The sequence below is a fragment of the Cherax quadricarinatus genome, unplaced genomic scaffold (genome assembly GCF_038502225.1).
Source record: "Cherax quadricarinatus isolate ZL_2023a unplaced genomic scaffold, ASM3850222v1 Contig1207, whole genome shotgun sequence".
NCBI lineage: Eukaryota > Metazoa > Arthropoda > Malacostraca > Decapoda > Parastacidae > Cherax > Cherax quadricarinatus.
The window spans coordinates 43,103-65,777 of NW_027196233.1; the positions used below are offsets into that span (position 1 = coordinate 43,103).

Here is a 22,675-nt window from a genome sequence, read left to right on the forward strand (position 1 = left end):
GTGGGGATGATTGTGGTAATACTGGTGGTGGATGATTGTGGTAATACTGGTGGGGGTGATTGTGGTAATACTGGTGGGGATGATTGTGGTAATACTGGTGGTGGATGATTGTGGTAATACTGGTGGGGATGATTGTGGTAATACTGGTGGGGATGATTGTGGTAATACTGGTGGTGGATGATTGTGGTAATACTGGTGAGGATGATTGATAATACTGGTGGGGATGATTATGGTAATACTGGTGGTGGATGATTGTGGTGATACAGGTGGGGATGATTGTGTTAATACTGGTGGTGGATGATTGTGGTAATACTGGTGGTGGATGATTGTGGTAATACTGGTGGGGATGATTGTGGTAATACTGGTGGGGATGATTGTGGTAATACTGGTGGTGGATGATTGTGGTAATACTGGTGGGGATGATTGTGGTAATACTGGTGGTGGATGATTGTGGTAATACTGGTGGGGATGATTGTGGTAATACTGGTGGGGATGATTGTGGTAATACTGGTGGGGATGATTGTGGTAATACTGGTGGTGGATGATTGTGGTAATACAGGTGGGGATGATTGTGGTAATACTGGTGGTGGATGATTGTGGTAATACTGGTGGTGGATAATTGTGGTAATACTGGTGGGGATGATTGTGGTAATACAGGTGGGGGTGATTGTGGTAATACTGGTGGTGGATGATTGTGGTAATACTTGTGGGGATGATTGTGGTAATACTGGTGGGGGTGATTGGGGTAATACTTGTGGGTATGATTGTGGTAATACTGGTGGGGATGATTGTGGTAATACAGGTGGGGGTGATTGTGGTAATTCAGGTGGGGATGATTGTGGTAATACTGGTGGTGGATGATTGTGGTAATACTTGTGGGGATGACTGTGGTAATACTGATGGGGGTGATTGTGGTAATACTAGTGGGGGTGATTGTGGTAATACTGGTGGGGATGATTGTGGTAATACAGGTGGGGGTGATTGTGGTAATACAGGTGGGGTGATTGTGGTAATACTGGTGGTGGATGATTGTGGTAATACTGGTGGGGGTGATTGTGGTAATACTGGTGGTGGATAATTGTGGAAATACTGGTGGGGGATGATTGTGATAATACTGGTGGTGGATGATTGTGGTAATACTGGTAGGGGGTGACTGTGGTAATACTGATGGTGGGGTGATTGTGGTAATACTGGTGGTGGACGATTGTGGAAATACTTGTGGTGGATGACTGTGGTAATACTGGTGGTGGATGATTGTGGTAATACTGGTGGGGGTGACTGTGGTAATACTGATGGTGGGTGATTGTGGTAATACTGGTGGTGGAGTGATTGTGGTAATACTGGTGGTGGATGATTGTGGTAATACTGGGTGACTGTGGTAATACTGGTAGTGGATGATTGTGGTAATACTGGTGGTGGATGATTGTGGTAATACTGGTCGTGGATGACTGTGGTAATACTGGTGGTGGATGATTGTGGTAATACTGGTGGGGGTGATTGTGGTAATACTGGTGGTGGATGATTGTGGTAATACTAGTGGGGTGATTGTGGTAATACTGGTGGTGGATGATTGTGGTAATACTGGTGGGGGTGACTGTGGTAATACTGATGGTGGGTGATTGTGGTAATACTGGTGGTGGAGTGATTGTGTTAATACTGGTGGTGGATGATTGTGGTAATACTGGTGGGGGTGACTGTGGTAATACTGGTGGTGGATGATTGTGGTAATACTGGTGGTGGATGATTGTGGTAATACTGGTGGTGGATGACTGTGGTAATACTGGTGGTGGATGATTGTTGTAATACTGGTGGGGGGTGATTGTGGTAATACTGGTGGTGGATGATTGTGGTAATACTGGTGGGGTGATTGTGGTAATACTGGTGGTAGATGATTGTGGTAATACAGGTGGGGGGATGATTGTGGTAATACTGGTGGTGGATGATTGTGGTAATACTGGTGGTGGATGATTGTGGTAATACTGGTGGTAGGGTGACTGTGGTAATACTGGTGGTGGATGATTGTGGAAATACTGGTGGTGGATGATTGTGGTAATACTGGTGGTGGATGATTATGGAAATACTGGTGGTGGATGATTGTGGTAATACTGGTGGTGGATGACTGTGGTAATACTGGTGGTGGATGATTGTAGTAATACTGGTGGTGGATGACTGTGGTAATACTGGTGGTGGATGATTGTGGTAATACTGGTGGGGGGTGATTGTGGTAATACTGGTGGTGGATGATTGTGGTAATACTGGTGGTGGATGACTGTGGTAATACTGGTGGTGGATGATTGTGGTAATACTGGTGGGGGGTGATTGTGGTAATACTGGTGGTGGATGATTGTGGAAATACTGGTGGTGGATGATTGTGGTAATACTGGTGGGGTGACTGTGGTAATACTGGTGGTGGATGATTGTGGTAATACTGGTGGGGGTGACTGTGGTAATACTGGTGGTAGATGATTGTGGTAATACTGGTGGTGGATGATTGTGGTAATACTGGTGGTGGATGATTGTGGTAATACTGGTGGTGGATGATTATGGAAATACTGGTGGTGGATGATTGTGGTAATACTGGTGGTGGATGACTGTGGTAATACTGGTGGTGGATGATTGTGGTAATACTGGTGGTGGATGACTGTGGTAATACTGGTGGTGGATGATTGTGGTAATACTGGTGGGGGGTGATTGTGGTAATACTGGTGGTGGATGATTGTGGTAATACTGGTGGTGGATGATTGTGGTAATACTGGTGGTGGATGACTGTGGTAATACTGGTGGTGGATGATTGTGGAAATACTGGTGGTGGATGATTGTGGTAATACTGGTGGGGTGACTGTGGTAATACTGGTGGTGGATGATTGTGGTAATACTGGTGGGGGTGACTGTGGTAATACTGGTGGTAGATGATTGTGGTAATACTGGTGGTGGATGATTGTGGTAATACTGGTGGTGGATGATTGTGGTAATACTGGTGGTGGATGATTATGGAAATACTGGTGGTGGATGATTGTGGTAATACTGGTGGTGGATGACTGTGGTAATACTGGTGGTGGATGATTGTGGTAATACTGGTGGTGGATGACTGTGGTAATACTGGTGGTGGATGATTGTGGTAATACTGGTGGGGGGTGATTGTGGTAATACTGGTGGTGGATGATTGTGGTAATACTGGTGGTGGATGATTGTGGTAATACTGGTGGTGGATGACTGTGGTAATACTGGTGGTGGATGATTGTGGAAATACTGGTGGTGGATGATTGTGGTAATACTGGTGGGGTGACTGTGGTAATACTGGTGGTGGATGATTGTGGTAATACTGGTGGGGGTGACTGTGGTAATACTGGTGGTAGATGATTGTGGTAATACTGGTGGTGGATGATTGTGGTAATACTGGTGGTGGATGACTGTGGTAATACTGGTGGTGGATGATTGTGGAAATACTGGTGGTGGATGATTGTGGTAATACTGGTGGGGTGACTGTGGTAATACTGGTGGTGGATGATTGTGGTAATACTGGTGGGGGTGACTGTGGTAATACTGGTGGTAGATGATTGTGGTAATACTGGTAATGGATGATTGTGGCAATACTGGTGGTGGATGATTGTGGAAATACTGTTGGGGGATGATTGTGGTAATACTGGTGGTGGATCTTTGTGGTAATACTGGTGGTGGATGATTGTGGAAATACTGTTGGGGGATGACTGTGGTAATACTGGTGGTGGATGATTGTGGTAATACTGGTGGTGGATGATTGTGGAAATACTGTTGGGGGATGATTATGGTAATACTGGTGGTGGATGATTGTGGTAATACTGTTGGGGGATGATTGTGGTAATACTGGTGGTGGATGATTGTGGAAATACTGTTGGGGGATGATTGTGGTAATACTGGTGGTGGATGATTGTGGTAATACTGATGGTGGATGATTGTGGTAATACTGGTGGTGGATGACTGTGGTAATACTGGTGGGGGTGACTGTGGTAATACTGGTGGTGGATGATTGTGGTAATACTGGTGGGGGTGACTGTGGTAATACTGGTGGTGGATGATTGTGGTAATACTGGTGGGGTGATTGTGGTAATACTGGTGGTGGATGATTGTGGTAATACTGGTGGGGGGTGGCTGTGGTAATACTGGTGGTGGATGATTGTGGAAATACTGGTGGGGGTGATTGTGGTAATACTGGTGGTGGATGATTGTGGAAATACTGGTGGTGGATGATTGTGGTAATACTGGTGGGGGATGATTGTGGAAATACTGGTGGTGGATGATTGTGGAAATACTGGTGGGGGATGATTGTGGAAATACTGGTGGTGGATGATTGTGGTAATACTGGTGGTGGATGACTGTGGTAATGGCGACATTGTGACTACGATAGATAATTTTAAAGGTAATCAGTCCTGCACTGACCTTTCAACTCCTCATCCACGAACACTTTCCTACATCGTACTTCTTGAGACTTCCTTGCAAACACAATTCATACGTGACTTCAAATTTTTTTATGCCACACAAGAGCTTAAATTATAATTACTGTTTGATGGAAGGTGAAAAACGTGCCCAGTTATACACTGAAACAAACATCCTCAAAAACAGAAAAATTGCCTGAGCTCTGTCAACATAAGTCAGAATGCCTAACGGAGCCTATGCATATTTTTACCTTACAAACATAGTACGCCCACAGCAGGACTCGAACCTGCAAACTCTGTATCAGAGTCCACAGTACTTTACCACGGAGAGTGAACATTAAAATGGTATAAAATACCGACAGGTTGTTAGGTAAGACACATATGTAACAGTTAGGTATTTTTATTTCGAAACGTTTCGCCTGCACATTAGGCTTCTTCAGCCGAGTACAGAAAAGTTGATAGAAGCAGAAGATACTTGAAGACGATGTAATCAGTCCATCACCCTTGAAGTTTTGAGGTGGTCAGTCCCTCTGTCTGGAGAAGAGCATTGTTCCATAGTATGAAACAATATGGAGTTGAAGTGACAGGATGGAGCCTTATATAGCGCCAAGAGGTGAGACGTAGGTCACTAGTAGAGGTAAGAATGAAGTCGTTGGGAGGTCAGGTCCCTCTCAAATCCAGCCTTTCTCACTAGAAGAAGTTGTCCAAGTTGATTTCAGGTCTGTACCAAGATACCCTCCTGGCGTTATATAAGGCTCCATCCTGTCACTTCAGCTCCATATTGTTTCAGACTATGGAACAATGCTCTTCTCCAGACTGAGGGACTGACCACCTCAAAACTTTAAGGGTGATGGACTGATTACATCGTCTTCAAGTATCTTCTGCTTCTATCAACTTTTCTGTACTCGACTGAAGAAGCCTACTGTGTAGGCGAAACGTTTCGAAATAAAGATACCTAACTGTTGCATATGTGTCTTACCTAACACACTTTACCACGGAGCCAGATCCCAGATAAGTATGGGCGCCTAGCTGAAGCTAGACGATGTTTTCCCATACCCCGGGGCACCAGGCTTGTTTTCAAAGTTATTTCACCTGTTACCCTCATCACCTTGCTTTTTTTCTGTTAACTTTTAATTTACTTCTATTACATACCCTCCCAAATTCCTCCACTAATCTTTACAACTTCCCTTCAAAATCTTCCAAAAGAACTGAATCATCAGCAAAAAAGCAACTGTAACAACTCATACTTAATGTCAGATTCATTATCACTTAATCCCACGCCTCTTCCCAACACTCTAGCATCCACTTCTCTCACAACTCCATCTTTATTAGGCAACCACAGCGACATCACACATCCCTATCTAACTCTTATTTATACCGTATATACCCTAACCTGATCCTCTACACATGCAAATTCTTTAATCCAAAACTGAAAAATGGTATAGCGATACTTAGAAGTGGAAAAAGACACGTACAGTTGAATACATTTATTAGAAGAAACGTTTCGCCCCGAGTGACTTCTTCCACTAATAAATGTCCTGACCTGTACATGGATATCTTTTTCCGCAAAACTGATTCTGCTTAATATACTTTATTCCTCAACGATTGACCCTTGACAGCATGTAACGTTGGTACGGGTTCGATTCCCGGCCAATGCATATCTTAACATATCTTTCATATTGTGTTACATTCACTGTTAAAGTTTTTAATATTGGTAGTAGACAGAGTTATGTATATTTTTACACGATGTTAAACAGGATGCTATAGTGAAAGAAATCTATATTTCACGAGCATTTGTCAATGTGTTGTCTAAATATCTATATATTCTCGCATTCTAGGACTTCCAATAGTTATATTCTTCTTAATTTGCTATACAAAATCATTGTTTAAAATCTTCTACGGCGCGTAAATGAAAACTTACATAGCTTCTCGTAACATAACGTAGGTTGATAATTAACCTGGGAGAGTGATAATTAACCTGGCAGATTGATAATTAACCTGACAGGTTGATAATTAACATGGGAGGTTGATAATTAACATGGGAGGTTGATAATTAATCTGGCAGGTTGATAATTAACCTGGGAGAGTGATAATTAACCTGGCAGATTGATAATTAACCTGACAGGTTGATAATTAACATGGGAGGTTGATAATTAACATGGGAGGTTGATAATTAACCTGGAAGGTTGATAATTAATCTGGCAGATTGATAATTAACCTGACAGGTTGATAATTAACATGGGAGGTTGATAATTAACCTGGAAGGTTGATAATTAACCTGGAAGGTTGATAATTAACCTGACAGGTTGATAATTAACCAGACATTGCTCTCTCTGTGGCAGTAAATATATTCGTCATAATGACAGACAGGCCCCACTTTACAGCAGTTCACCTTACAGTGTTTCGCTAATGCAGCGGCTGTCAATTATACCCATTCTTCATTTATTCAGACTCTATACAATAATTATATTCACCACTTACTATAAACTAAAGAGGAAAATATTTTAAGGTAAGTAATGTGTGTACCTTATATGCACTTTTTTTCGGCCTAGCTCTGTTGGTCACATAATATATGATAGTGTAAACATGTTACCAGGCTTTTATAGGCATTTAAAATTGAAAAAAGGGCAATGTTTCACTTTACAGCGAGCTTTGTTTTATAGCTGTAGCCCAGAACTTAACTTGTATAAGCGGGGCCCTACAATAGCCCAGAACTTAATTTGTTGTATAAGCGGGGCCCTACAGTAGCCCAGAACTTAACTTGTTGTATAAGCGGGGCCCTACAGTAGCCCAGAACTTAACTTGCTGTATAAGCTGGGCCCTGCAGTAGCCCAGAACCTAACTTGCTGTATAAGTGGGGCCCTACAGTAGCCCAGAACCTAACTTGCTGTATAAGTGGGGCCCTACAGTAGCCCAGAACCTAACTTGCTGTATAAGTGGGGCCCTACAGTAGCCCAGAACTTAATTTGCTGTATAAGCTGGGCCCTACAGTAGCCCAGAACTTAATTTGCTGTATAAGCGGGGCCCTACAGTAGCCCAGAACTTAATTTACTGTATAAGCGGGGCCCTACAGTAGCCCAGAACTTAACTTACTGTATAAGCTGGGCCCTACAGTAGCCCAGAACTTAACTTGCTGTATAAGCTGGGCCCTGCAGTAGCCCAGAACCTAACTTGCTGTATAAGTGGGGCCCTACAGTAGCCCAGAACCTAACTTGCTGTATAAGCGGGGCCCTACAGTAGCCTGAAACCTAACCTGTTGTATAAGCTGGGTCCTACAGTAGCCCAGAACCTAACTTGCTGTATAAGTGGGGCCCTACAGTAGCCCGGAACCTAACTTGCTGTATAAACAGGGCCTTACAGTAGCCTGAAACCTAGCCTGTTGTATAAGCGGGGTCCTACAGTAGCCCGGAACCTAACCCGCTGTATAAGCGGGGCCCTACAGTAGCCCGGAACCTAACCCGCTGTATAAGCAGGGCCCTACAGTAGCCCGGAACCTAACCCGCTGTATAAGCGGGGCCCTACAGTAGCCCGGAATCTAACCCGCTGTATAAGCGGGGCCCTACAGTAGCCCGGAACCTAACCCGCTGTATAAGCGGGGCCTTCCTGTACTGCAGAAAGTAAGCTCTTAAGAAGCTCTTCGACGTAGCACGTATATATGCATCTTTCTCTCTCGCATTTGTAAAAAAAAAAAAGAATTATATACAATAGGTTTTGTTAGGGTTGTAAAAGCGGATGAGTTACAAAAGAAACAATTTTTTTTTTTACGAGAGCGTTTTAGTGTTTTCAAAAATATGTTAATTATGATGAATGTTGTTAGTCTTTGTTAACCCAGAATGATGTTACTGGGAGGAGTGGCATGATGATGATATTATTATTATTATTATTATTATTATTATTATTATTATTATTATTATTATTATTGTTGTTGTTGGTGTTATTATTATTATTATTATTATTATTATTATTATTATTATTATTATTATTATTATTATTATTGTTATTATTATTATTATTATTATGTTGTTGGTGTTATTATTATTATTATTATTATTGTTGTTGTTGTTGGTGTTATTATTATTATTATTATTATTATTATTATTATTATTATTATTATTATTATTATTATTGTTGTTGGTGTTATTATTATTATTATTATTATTATTATTATTATTATTATTATTATTATTGTTGTTATTATTATTATTATTATGTTGTTGGTGTTATTATTATTATTATTATTATTATTATTATTATTATTATTGTTGTTGTTGGTGTTATTATTATTATTATTATTATTATTATTATTATTATTATTATTGTTGTTGTTGTTGGTGTTATTATTATTATTATTATTATTATTATTATTATTATTATTATTATTGTTGTTGTTGGTGTTATTATTGTTGTTGGTGTTATTATTATTATTATTATTATTATTATTATTATTATTATTATTATTATTGTTGTTGTTGGTGTTATTATTATTATTATTATTATTATTATTATTATTATTGTTGTTGTTGTTGGTGTTGTTGGTGTTATTATTATTATTATTATTATTATTATTATTATTATTATTATTGTTGTTGTTGGTGTTATTATTATTATTATTATTATTATTATTATTATTATTATTATTATTGTTGTTGTTGGTGTTATTATTATTATTATTATTATTATTATTATTATTATTGTTGTTGTTGGTGTTATTATTATTATTATTATTATTATTATTATTGTTGTTGTTGGTGTTATTATTATTATTATTATTGTTGTTGGTGTTATTATTGTTGTTGGTGTTATTATTATTATTATTATTCTTATTATTATTATTATTATTATTATTATTGTTGTTGGTATTATTATTATTATTATTGTTGTTGTTGTTGTTGGTGTTATTATTGTTATTATTATTATTATTATTATTATTATTATTATTATTATTGTTATTATTATTATTATTATTATTATTATTATTATTATTATTATTATTATTATTATTATTGTTGGTGTTATTATTATTATTATTATTATTGTTGTTATTATTATTATTATTTTTATTATTATTATTATTATTATTATTATTATTATTATTATTATTATTATTATTATATTGTTGTTGTTGTTGTTGGTGGTGTTATTATTATTATTATTAATAATTTATCGTCAGAGCAGAGTACGCACCATAAACTTTCATCTACCTTCATCACTTACGTAAATAAGTCACAATGACTTATTTTGGTGAGGTTATCCTGGGTAATTTATACATTAGAAAACTTTAAATTATCCAAAATTATATAAATTGTACCTAAATAGATTTAATCTCTTATTTACTGCTAGTGTAACTGGAGGGTGTTGTGGGGGTCAGCGCCCCCGTGGCCTGGTCCATGATCAGGCCTCGTGGTGGATCAGGGTCTGATCAACCAGGCTGTTACTGCTGGCAGCACCTAAACCGACGTAGGAACCACAGCCTGGCTGGTCAGGTACTGGCTTTAGGTACCTGTCCAACTCCTTCTTGAAGACAGGTAGGTATAATTTTTGTCATGAAACAGGACAAGTGTTTCCTGACGCCGGTCATATGATGACCCACAGCTGGAGCTTTTGGTCATCTGACCGAGGCCTTCCACTGGCTTACCAGTCCACCCCTTTAAAAATCATGGTTATAATTATAACCATTTGGAATCTATACCTTAAAGACAGCCGGGGGTCTATTGGGAGGCGATAACCATATAATACATATATAGATAACCCGCATATATACATATATACAGGAAGTGGAACAGTCTGGCGAGTGATGTAGTGGAGGCAGAAACCATACATAGCTTTAAGACGAGGTATGATAAAGCTCAGGGAGAGAGAGATGACGTAGTAGCGTTCAGTGAAGAGGCGGGGCCAGGAGCTGAGTCTCGACCCCTGCAACTACAATTAGGTGAGTACATGCGGGTTAGTTATGGTATTGAGCCGTTTCATATTTTTCTATACAATTTAAAATTATGCATCGGCCGGGAATCGAACCCGGGCCTCCCGCGTGGCAGGCGAGAATTCTACCACTGAACCACCGATGCTGCGGCTGTGTTGTCATTAAATATTTATTAATATTACCAATTGGTATTATAAAAAGCGTCTTTAAATAGAAATTTAATTCCTAACTAAACATCGCATCGGTGGTTCAGTGGTAGAATTCTCGCCTGCCACGCGGGAGGCCCGGGTTCGATTCCCGGCCGATGCAAGTTTTTTAACATTCATGATATGTTACGTTTTATGCTGAAGGTTTTAATGTTAGTAGTTAGTTTTTTAGTTTAATATGTTTATTATGCACCCCATACCCATCCTGTGGGCGGTAGTCAAAAGATTACAGAGGTACATAATTGGTCCAGGGACTGGACTCCAAAGTTTTGATAGCTGAGCAAGTTACAGAGGTAATGAACTCACAATTTACAAAGGTAATGAACTCACAATTTACAAAGGTAATGAACTCACAATTTACAAAGTTAATGAACTCCAGGTAAGTCTGGTCACAATCATGACAAGTTACAAAGGTATTTACAGATTACAGAGGTACGTAATAATGTTAGTAGTAGGCAGAGTTATGCATATTTACTCGATGTATGGCATGATGCTATAGTGAAGGAAATCTATATTTGGCGAATATTTGCCAATGTGTCAATTGCGTGCAGCCAGCAGTAACAGCCTGGTTGATCAGGCTCTGATCCACCAGGAGGCCTGGTCATAGACCGGGCCGCGGGGGCGTTGACCCCCGGAACTCTCTCCAGGTAAACTCCAGGTAAACAATACCGTGACTGGAACAATCCACAAATAACCCGCACATGGGACCGTTTACAGTCACACTGGGACTTTGTCAATGGTCCAAGTCGGACCGAATCGTCGTCTCATTCCTATGTGCGGTTATTTGTGTAAAATCTTTATTTGCAAGAAATTACAATAGTTAACCCAGCTATTGTAACTTCTTGCAGTTTGTTAGCTTTCATTCACTCCTCCAGAGAAGCCCTTGAGTGTGGTTCTGGCAGCCGGTCTGCTGTTCGAGTGCCAGGAATAGCTCAAATGGAGCCATTCCTGGTACTCATACCAGCGAGAACACCGGCCCTTACACCACTTGAACCCAAGACCTGTTGTACCCCAGCTACAGGACGACAACGACCATTGTACCTTATTGCTACACCACTTGTGCTGAAAAAGATTCACTGTGCCTCTGTCATAGGGCTGCCCTTGTTATAGGGCTGTAAACGGTACTACACATGACCTGAAAAAGGTTCATCGCGCCCTTTTCATAGGGTTGTAAACGGTGTTCCACTGCCCCCGTCATTGGGCTGTAAAAAGTAAAATCACTTCTACAAACTCCGACACTCCCTCGGGAGCCACTGCTGGGTCACCGTATGGAGAAGGCTGGGACCAGGACCGGTTCTGGCAAACCTACCTGCACCTGAACCTGCGAGGTTTCGGTCCGTCATGATCACAAGCTTGACAATGTGGACCAAAACGTCATACGCTTCGTCTCTGTGTGTATGGAATTTTTGGGCAAATTGTTCACGGTATTGTAACCATTTTTTTATTCGTCACGTTTGTAATACAATTCCATACAAATGTACCTTCAAAAGAAGGTCATGTATTATGCAAAGGTTACTTTTAATTAGGCATACATTAAGTGGCAGTAGAAACTACTGATAATCTAGACAGGGCAAAAAAGTCAGTGACTAAGACCGAGCGTCTTGCTTCCTGATGAATCTTACTTAGCCTAACCTAACCGGAAGTCTTCTGATATCAGTAACAATGAGATTTTTTTTCCATAACCTATACTGATTAGGTTTTAAACAGTTAGGTTACTAAGCTGTTTTATCTTTTAAGATTTAGATAATAAGATGTTACAAGGATCCCCATGGAACTAATTCACTTTGTCTGACTTTCTGGGGGTTATCTTAGGTAATTTACACTGTATGATACTTGTACTTATGTGTACCTGTACTTACCTAATTGTACTCACCTAATTGTGGTTGCAGGGGTCGAGACATAGCTCCTGGCCCCGCCTCTTCGCTGAACGCTACTAGGTCCTCTCTCTGCTCCATGATCTTTATCATACCTCGTCTTAAAGCTATGTATGGTTCCTGCCTCCACTACATCACTCGCCAGACTGTTCCACTTCCTGACAACTCTATGGCTGAAGAAATGCTTCCTAACATCCCTTTGACTCATCTGAGTCTTCAGCTTCCGAGAGTGACCCCCTGTTTCTGTGTCCTATCTCTGGAACATCTTGTCTCTGTCCACCTTGTCTATTCCACGCAGTATTTTGTATGTTGTTATGATGTCTCCCCTATCCCTCCTGTCCTCCAGTGTCGTCAGGCCGATTTCCCTCAACCTTTCTTAGTAGGACATTCCCCTTAGCTCTGGAACTAACCTTACCTGGAGTTTACCTGGAGAGAGTTTCGGGGGTCAACGCCCCCGCGGCCCGGTCTGTGACCAGGCCTCCTGGTGGATCAGCGCCTGATCAACCAGGCTGTTGCTGCTGGCTGCACGCAAACCAACGTACGAGCCACAGCCCGGCTGATCAGGAACTGACTTTAGGTGCTTGTCCAGTGCCAGCTTGAAGACTGCCAGGAGTCTGTTGGTAATCCCCCTTATGTGTGCTGGGAGGCAGTTGAACAGTCTCGGGCCCCTGACACTTATTGTATGGTCTCTTAACGTGCTAGTGACACCCCTGCTTTTCATTGGGGGGGATGGTGCATCGTCTGCCAAGTCTTTTGCTTTCGTAGTGAGTGATTTTCGTGTGCAAGTTCGGTACTAGTCCCTCTAGGATTTTCCAGGTGTATATAATCATGTATCTCTCCCTCCTGCGTTCCAGGGAATACAGGTTTAGAAACCTCAAGCGCTCCCAGTAATTGAGGTGTTTTATCTCCGTTATGCGCGCCGTGAAAGTTCTCTGTACATTTTCTAGGTCGGAAATTTCACCTGCCTTGAAAGGTGCTGTTAGAGTGCAGCAATATTCCAGCCTAGATAGAACAAGTGACCTGAAGAGTGTCATCATGGGCTTGGCCTCCCTAGTTTTGAAGGTTCTCATTATCCATCCTGTCATTTTTCTAGCAGAAGGGTTGTTGAGGTGGTTCGGACATGTAGAGAGAATGGAGCGAAACAGAATGACTTCAAGAGTGTATCAGTCTGTAGTGGAAGGAAGGCGGGGTAGGGGTCGGCCTAGGAAAGGTTGGAGGGAGGGGGTAAAGGAGGTTTTGTGTGCGAGGGGCTTGGACTTCCAGCAGGCATGCGTGAGCGTGTTTGATAGGAGTGAATGGAGACAAATGGATTTTAATACTTGACGTGCTGTTGGAGTGTGAGCAAAGTAACATTTATGAAGGGATTCAGGGAAACCGGCAGGCCGGACTTGAGTCCTGGAGATGGGAAGTACAGTGCCTGCACTCTGAAGGAGGGGTGTTAATGTTGCAGTTTAAAAACTGTAGTGTAAAGCACCCTTCTGGCAAGACAGTGATGGAGTGAATGATGGTGAAAGTTTTTCTTTTTCGGGCCACCCTGCCTTGGTGGGAATCGGCCAGTGTGATAATAATTATAAAAATAAATGAGGCAAACTCTTCCGCACAACCAACCACAGTTGGCACCCCACAGGGAAGTGTCCCTGGCCCCCCTCTCCCTCTCCCACACACAAATGACCCATCAAATGCTTCGCAACTACTCCAACCCACACCATTTGCAGACGACACCACACACATCCTCTCCCACCCGAGCCCAGTCACGTCAGCCAATACTGCAAACACCGAACTACAGAAAACATCCACCTGGATGAGGACCAACAAACCCACACCAAACACCGACAAAACCCACCTCATTCAATTTGGTAACAGAGCCACAGATGCCCCTCTTAACATAACGATAAACGGACCACCCATCACAAAGCTAACAGAGGGAAACCTCTTAGGAATCCACCTCGACAACAGACTCAAATTTCACACACACACACAACAAATTTCTAAGAAAATTTCCAAGACCGTTGGCACACTATCGAAGACACGGTACTACGTTCCACAGTCAGCCCTCCCGGCCCCATATCACTCTCCTACCCACCCCCATCTCACCCATGGAACCTGTGCATGGGGCTCAACAACAACTAACCACCTCAGGCCACCAATTATCCAACAAAAGGCTGCAGTCAGAATGATAACAAATTCCCACTACAGGCAGCACACTCCACCAATACCCAAAACACTAAACCCACTCACCACACAAAACATCCATACTTACTACTGCACCCATCACATACATAGAACACTCAACTCTGTTGCAAACCTTTGTACTTTCTCTAATTTCTTAACGTGTTTGCCCCGGTGCGGGTCTAAATAAACTTACTTACCTGTTTACTTAATTACTTGTTTACTTACTTGCTTGTCTACTTGTTAACTTGCTTGCTTGCTTTCTTACTTGCTTACTTACCTACTTGCTTGTTTACTTGCTACTTGCTTACTTGTTTACTTACTCGCTTGATTACTTGCTTACTTACCTAATTACTTGCTTATTTGTTTGCTTGCTACTTGCTCGTTTGATTACTTGCTTACTTACCTACTTACTAGTTTACTTGCTACTTGTTTACTTGGTGGCCCGGTGGCCTGGTGGCTAAAGCTCCCGCTTCACACACGGAGGGCCCGGGTTCGATTCCCGGCGGGTGGAAACATTTCGACACGTTTCCTTACACCTATTGTCCTGTTCACCTAGCAGCAAATAGGTACCTGGGTGTTAGTCGACTGGTGTGGGTCGCATCCTGGGGGACAAGATTAAGGACCCCAATGGAAATAAGCTAGACAGTCCTCGATGACGCACTGACTTTCTTGGGTTATCCTGGGTGGCTAACCCTCCGGGGTTAAAAATCCGAACGAAATCTTATCTTATCTTATCTTGCTCGCTTGATTACTTACTTACCGGAGGCGCCACCCGGGCCTGAGGGTTCAGTACGGCATCACCTCAGGAGGCCCTATACTCCCCTTGACAACACCAAGCTTGTGGCAGCTGATGGAATGTCCTCTTTTTTGTGTATTAACGAGAACTACAAGATTAAACTAAGCATTATCATATACATCTGTTTATCCCCAGGAAGTTCCAGATATAGAGTCGTGGAAGAGAGAGGAGAAGCAGCAGTAAATTTGGAATTCTTCGAGTGCAGGTGTTGAGAGACTCAAAGTGGCAAGATGGGCGAATTTGCTGGTGTTCTGCTTGTGTTTTTAAGTTGTTTGGTGGTGACAGGGAGGTGTAGGGATGACACTTTCACTGAGGAGCTACTGATACGACCCCTGACCTCGGGTCACATTTATTCCCACTTCGAGTTCACCACCACCTGGACCACCCCAGAGATCACCCGCTCTATTGATCAGTACCGTGACTTTGGTGAGTCTTAGTCCACCCCAGAGCTGAGTCATTATTGAGTCATTATTGAGTCATTATTGAGTCGTTATTGAGTCATTATTGAGTCGTTCTTAGAGTCATTCTTGAGTCATTCTTGAGTCATTCTTGAGTCATTATTGAGTCATTCTTGAGTCATTCTTGAGTCATTATTGAGTCATTCTTGAGTCATTATTGAGTCATTATTGAGTCATTCTTGAGTCATTCTTGAGTCATTCTTGAGTCATTATTGAGTCGTTATTGAGTCATTATTGAGTCATTCTTGAGTCATTCTTGAGTCATTCTTGAGTCATTATTGAGTCATTATTGAGTCGTTATTGAGTCGTTATTTAGTCATTATTGAGTCATTCTTGAGTCATTCTTGAGTCATTATTGAGTCATTATTGAGTCATTATTGAGTCGTTATTTAGTCATTCTTGAGTCATTATTGAGTCATTATTGAGTCATTATTGAGTCATTATTGAGTCGTTATTGAGTTATTATTGAGTCATTATTGAGTCATTATTGAGTTATTATTGAGTCGTTATTGAGTCGTTATTTAGTCATTATTGAGTTGTTATTGAGTCATTCTTGAATCATTATTGAGTCATTCTTGAGTCATTATTGAGTCGTTATTGAGTTGTTATTGAGTCATTCTTGAGTCATTATTGAGTCGTTATTGAGTTGTTATTGAGTCATTCTTGAATCATTATTGAGTCATTATTGAGTCATTCTTGAATCATTCTTGAGTCATTATTGAGTCGTTATTGAGTTATTATTGAGTCGTTATTGAGTCATTCTTGAGTCATTCTTGAGTCATTATTGAGTCATTATTGAGTCATTATTGAGTCATTATTGAGTCATTATTTAGTCATTATTTAGTCATTTTCAGATTGTTATTGAGTTATCAAGTTATTATTGAGTCATTATTGAATCATTATTCAGTCGTTATTGAATCATTATTCAGTCGTTATTTAGTCATTATCGAGTCGTTATTGAGTTAGTCATTATTGAGTCATTGCTGAATCATTATTGACCTTAACATCATCAATTTCAGTTTACACACCCCTCAAGGAAGGTTCCTTGACACTGGTGAGGGGCTCTTGATCTCGAGAATTGGATCTGTGCTCCGGTTCCCTGAATTGAGCCTGAATACCTTTCATTCCCCCACATGCCACTGATATACCTGATATAGCTTCTCTACTCTCTGAGCCCCGCCATAGGCCAGGCTCCTCTGGTGCTTGCCTGGTCAACCAGGCTGTTGCTTCGCTCCATAATCCTATTGGTTTAGCACTCCCCCGATGATTATAATTATAATCCAGTTTACACATGTGTTACGTAAATTCTATATTAAGTGGGCTGCACTGGAAATGTCAGTCTGACTTCTTTTTTTTTTAGTTATTTTATAATAATCTTTATTTCTACAAACGCATGATACAACTTACACAGACCATAGCTGACATCAGTGACATACTATATAGAAAGTCCCTTGTTATGCAAAGCATTTCCCACAACTTGGGTTAATTTTGTCCCTAGGATGCAACCCAGACCAGTTGACTAACACCCAGGTACCTTTTTTACTGCTAGTTGAACGGTGACAGCAGGTGTCGTAAGGAAACACGTTCTAACGTCTCCACCTGTACCGGAGATCGAACCACTGACCTCAGTGTGTGAGCCAAGTGTGCTACCAATCAAGCTACATGACACTTAATTTACACAGGTTACCATGTGTGATAAAATAGTTCTTAGGTGTACCTGTACCTAAATAAACTTATTTATGGAGACATGTATTTTTTTTTTGTAAATACTGTTTAAATAAATAATAGGTAAAATAACACATATGCAACTAATGTGACATTTTATTGTAGCAACGTTTCACTCTCCAGGAGCTTTGTTAAGCCGTTACCACAAATGTCACATTAAGGGCACCTATCTCCTTTTTCCTTACATATTATTTGTAATACCTGCATTATTACAAATGAATAATAATTTAGCTTTCATATACATTACTCTGTGTAATGTACATTTGACAATTATTTTTATGCATACACTTCTTATTTCAGAGTTCTCACACTATGATCTCTTTCCTCGTGCCTTTGGGGAGATTGTGGAACGTTACCATGTGAGAGAGTTGCACCTTAGTTTGACTCAAGGACTGTGGCGGCACCGCAAGTGGGGCTACCCTATTGTTGATGCCCCACCTGGTGCCCAACTCTGGGTCTGGTTCAATCCCACTTCTGAAAAGTAAGTTTTGGGTTAAAATATAAAATGCAGTGTACTGATTAGAAATACTGAATGTCATCTAATGTTCAAAATAGTACATGCCTATAATGTCAGATAATGTAAAAGATATTACCTATGAACTTAACAAAAATCTGACTAATTATTTCTTAATAGTCATGTACAGCGATATGACCTTGTAGTCTTAAGTTAGTCTTAAGCTTTCCCAAAGTGCTCTGCATAACAATGGGCTTTCAACATGCTCGCAAGTGTCACCCATTTCTGTATAAACAATATAAGTATATATTATGTTGTGGCATGCAAAGAGTAAGGTGTACATTACAATTTATTCAGTGTATGTCACACTCCCACATAAGCTGCCTCTCAACCAGCGAATCAGGTGCTAAGGGTTTAACGATTATTAGGGTACCCATCGTTAAATCAGTACCTTGGTTTATTGACCAATCACAGGAGAGCCCGCCATGTGGTTCACTTGCGGTCAGCATTTGCCAGACTTGCCTACCTGCTGGTTGAGTACAGTGCTCTCTCTCTCTCTCTCTCTCTCTCTGGCTTTTGCTTTTGCCATTCTGTCTCCGTCATTTGGTATACTTACTATTCAATCTCTGTACATAGTGTACACCTACCATCCGACTTACGACCGAGTTCGGTTCCGAGAAACTGGTCATAAGTCGAAATGGTCGTAAGTCGAACTTTACTACTGAATATCAACAAAACATTTTTGTAATGACTTTATTTTATTGTTTTATTTTGGTATTTCATGTTTTACTTTACTTTTTATGTTGTTAGTACTGTATTTTATACTGTAAGGTTTAGGATAAACACTGTGTTCAACACAAATAGTTGTTTATTTCCCAGAAATTTGGCATAAAAAACACGGTCGTAAGTCGAGTGGTCGTAAGTCGAGTGGTCGTAAGTCGAGTGGTCGTAAGTCGAGCAGGTCGTAAGTCGGATGGTAGGTGTACATACTTGTATATATCTGGCAAATTATATCTGGTGAAGGAAATGCAAATTATAGTCTGTGCTGAGTTTGTTTTGTTCCAGAACCCATTACAACTAGGTCACAGGCCATTCATAACCTGTGTTCGTAATATATGTTATTAAAAATAATAATTTTTTATTTCAGCATGATACAGTTTTTGTACAGTGATGGTTGACATTTAAGTGTGCATGCAGAAAGCCCATTGTTATGCATTAGTAATTTTGTTTTATATAGAATGTTATTAATGATAATTACTGTACGTGCTTATTTAGATTATTGTCCTCAGCTTAGATCAGACATGGCGAGACTTGGTCAATGCACTGAGTGGCCTCGTATGTGCTTCGCTTAACTTTATCGACTCTACAAATACTGTCTCTCCGGAACTTAGTTACCGTCCACAGGGACTGGCTGAGGAATGGTGAGTTATGGTGTTATTAAAGTGTCCTTGGTTTATTTAATTTCTTCATAGACTACATACCTTTCTCAGCCTTCCATAATTTTAGACTGACTATTTTCCAACAAAAATGTGATTTTCCATGGACACAATCTGTTTCAACTAAATCATCTTTTCTGCATTTGCACTGTTTGTTACTAATACCATGAAAGAAATGTGCACAATGCTTTTCAGGATACATGCCGTTTACTTAGAAGTTTCTTATCCTGATGACGACACAATTTTTATAATGTTCATGTGTTCATGTAGTAGGTTGGTAGACAGCAACCGCCCAGGGAGGTACTTCCGTCCTGCCAAGCGAGTGTAAAACAGAAACCTGTAATTGTTTTACATGATGGTAGGATTGCTGGTCTCCTTTTTTCTGTCTCATGAACATGCAAGATTTCAGGTACATCTTGCTACTTCTACTTACACTTAGGTCACACTACACATGCATGTACAAGCATATACAGTGGACCCCCGGTTAACGAACTTTTTTCATTCCAGTAGTATGTTCAGGTGCCAGTACTGACCGAATTTTTTCCCATAAGGAATATTGTGAAGTAGATTAGTCCATTTCAGACCCCCAAATATACACATACAAACGCACTTACATAAATACACTTACATAATTGGTCGCATTTGGAGGTGATCGTTAAGCGGGGGTCCACTGTATATACACACCCCTCTGGGTTTTCTTCTATTTTCTTTCTAGTTCTTGTTTTTGTTTATTTCCTCTTATCTCCATGGGGAAGTGGAACAGAATTCTTCCTCCATAAGCCATGTGTGTTGTAAGAGGCAACTAAAATGCCGGGAGCAAGGGGCTAGCAACCCCTTCTTCTGTATGTACATATATTACTAAATGTAAAAGGAGAAGCTTTCGTTTTTCCTTTTGGGCCACCCCGCCTCGGTGGGAAACGGCCGGTGTGTTGAAAGAAAGAAAATTACTAAATTTAAAAAGAGAAACTCGTTTTTCTTTTTGGACCACCCTGTCTCGGTGGGATATGGCCGGTTTGTTGAAAGAAGAAGTGTTGGTTCATGGATGATTTTATCATGTGCATGTTATTAACCTTCATTACTTCCATTATGATGAAGTTTGCCTTGCCAGATTGTCCTATGTGCAAGATATATAAAAAATAAAGTATCAGATACTAATCAGACTTACACAGTAGGTATTGAATTCATATTTCTCGAGGTGATTAGATTTGAATTATTCTAACAGTGTTAGAATAACCAAAAACATGTTGCCATTTTTTTTAATCATTAAAAACTTTAAATCTAGTCTTATTTAACTTTAATTCCTTTGTTTTGCTGTTTCCTAATTCTTTCTGTGCTTCTGTGGTGGCATTGTTAACTTAAATTATGAAATCCTAAGTTTACTTCACTTTTCCTTGTCCTGGTTTTTCCATATTTCTTACCCATAGTGGCATATCTATACAAAATCAATCTGAAATATTTGTATAAATTTTCTTAGTTCCAATTCTTCATCACTCATAATCTTATAAATTTTCAAACCATGCAAATTTATCTTATACTGCTTAGTGGTCTATCAATTCTTAGGTTAGTTAGAGAACGCAAAATTTCTGGGATAAAATTGCTCATGAAGTCTGTAGTAAGTAACACACCATCGAAGTATTTTGTTTCTGTGCTACAGGTATGCTGGTAATTCTTCATACATGCGCTATGCTGCTCTACCTCGTGAGAATGTTTGCACAGAAAATCTCACACCTTGGAAGAAACTACTGCCTTGTGACACACAGGTAATATTCCCTTACAGATTTATAATGTATCTTGTATTACATTAAGGTTGTGAACACAACCTTACTTTATAGTAAAGAATATTTTCTTGCAGGATATTAAATAAAATTGAAACACTCTTGGTTCATCTTCGTCTTTTTGTAGTAGATACTTTCGAGGCCCATGGCAGTTGTACTAAATTCATTTTGGCTATTATTACTTAATTCCCAATAACAAGAATATAAATTACACCACTTGCATGTGGCTAATGTATATCACACGAATGGAATTATTGATAAATGTTTGATTAGTCATGTTAGTGAATTCACGCAAAACACGCTGGCATAAAGCGTGTGAAAACCTGTACTGTGTTAAGGTATGGGTGTCACAAGTGTCTGAAATGCAGTTTCCTCTTTTCCCACTGAATTTGAAACTGAAAAAAGTGTGTAATATTAGGATAAATAATAAATCTAGTACCTGACTTACGAAATTGTAATGACATAATTGCAAGCAAACCATACCATGGGCGGGGATAAAACCCGCTATCAGAGAGTCACAAAATTCCAGACCAACGCGTTAGCCACTGGGCAAGCTGGCTTCATTAAGATTCATCCAACTAGGTACATTTGTACATCATAGGAAGGTTAGCATAGGCACCACAGTGACCACAAATGCAAGTTTTTACAGACGAATCTCCTGCCTGCATGGCTGTGACGAAGTCTAGCTCAAGTCATGTCATTACAATTTCCTGAGTCATGATGATGGCTTTGAGGGAACTTGAGCTAGGGTTCGTCATGGCCACGCTGGGGGAGATTTGTCTGTAAAAGCTTGCATTTGTGGTCACTGTGGTGCCTATGCTAGCCTTCCTATGGTGTACAAATATACCTAGTTGGATGACTCTTATTGTAGCTAGCTAGTCCAGTGGCTAATGCATTGGTCTGGAGTTTTGTGACTCTCTGATCGCAGGTTCTATCCCTGTCCGTGGTATGGTTTAATCTAGTACCTAGTAAATTATTTTATGTATTTACTTTATTTAATATTAAGCAAGGTGCAGTGTTTCTTTCTCTCTCCCTCCCCTCAGAAAAAGTTCCTTGATGCTGGTGAGGGGCTCTTGATCTAGGAAATTGGATCTGTGCTCCAGTTCCCTGAATTAAGCCTGAATACCTTCCACATCCCCCCCCCCCAGGCACTATATAATCCTTCAGGTTTAGTGCTTCCCCCTTTATTATAATAATAATCTTTCTCTCACTCAAATGTTCATCGTGATTTCTCTACTGAATTAACAGAATATGCGATTGTTTTTAATTGCATTTAAATTTTACTGTAACTAAATGACTTATCACAGTGTAGGTTATTCATTAATGTTTTAATATCAGTATGTTTCTTAGTATTGAAGTAACACTAAGTTCAACCAGGCTGTGGAGTTGGCAGCTTCATAGACTGATACAAAACACCACTAAGGTTAGAGAATCTCTTCAGCAGAGT

General features: G+C 40.2%; 1 protein-coding gene and 2 non-coding genes across 5 annotated transcripts in view; 2 read left to right on the plus strand and 1 right to left on the minus strand.

The window, feature by feature from the left end:
- LOC128702994 (phosphatidylinositol glycan anchor biosynthesis class T) overlaps nucleotides 1-22,675 on the plus strand; it is a 78,863-nt gene that overhangs the window by 23,571 nt on the left and 32,617 nt on the right. For 2 of the 3 annotated variants that reach the window (XM_070080899.1, XM_053797513.2), the window contains exons 1-4: nucleotides 15,368-15,806; nucleotides 17,864-18,044; nucleotides 19,307-19,438; nucleotides 21,108-21,213. In XM_070080899.1, coding sequence (XP_069937000.1) covers nucleotides 15,611-15,806; nucleotides 17,864-18,044; nucleotides 19,307-19,438; nucleotides 21,108-21,213 — 615 coding nt within the window. In that variant the 5' untranslated portion in view covers nucleotides 15,368-15,610. Of the gene's footprint in view, nucleotides 1-15,367; nucleotides 15,807-17,863; nucleotides 18,045-19,306; nucleotides 19,439-21,107; nucleotides 21,214-22,675 lie in introns of those variants that run through there. The other variant, XM_053797512.2, reaches the window with a different exon arrangement.
- TRNAG-GCC (transfer RNA glycine (anticodon GCC)) lies at nucleotides 10,407-10,477 on the minus strand. Its single transcript has one exon. It is a non-coding gene; the product is annotated as a tRNA-Gly (tRNA).
- TRNAG-GCC (transfer RNA glycine (anticodon GCC)) lies at nucleotides 10,571-10,641 on the plus strand. The gene has a single exon. It is a non-coding gene; the product is annotated as a tRNA-Gly (tRNA).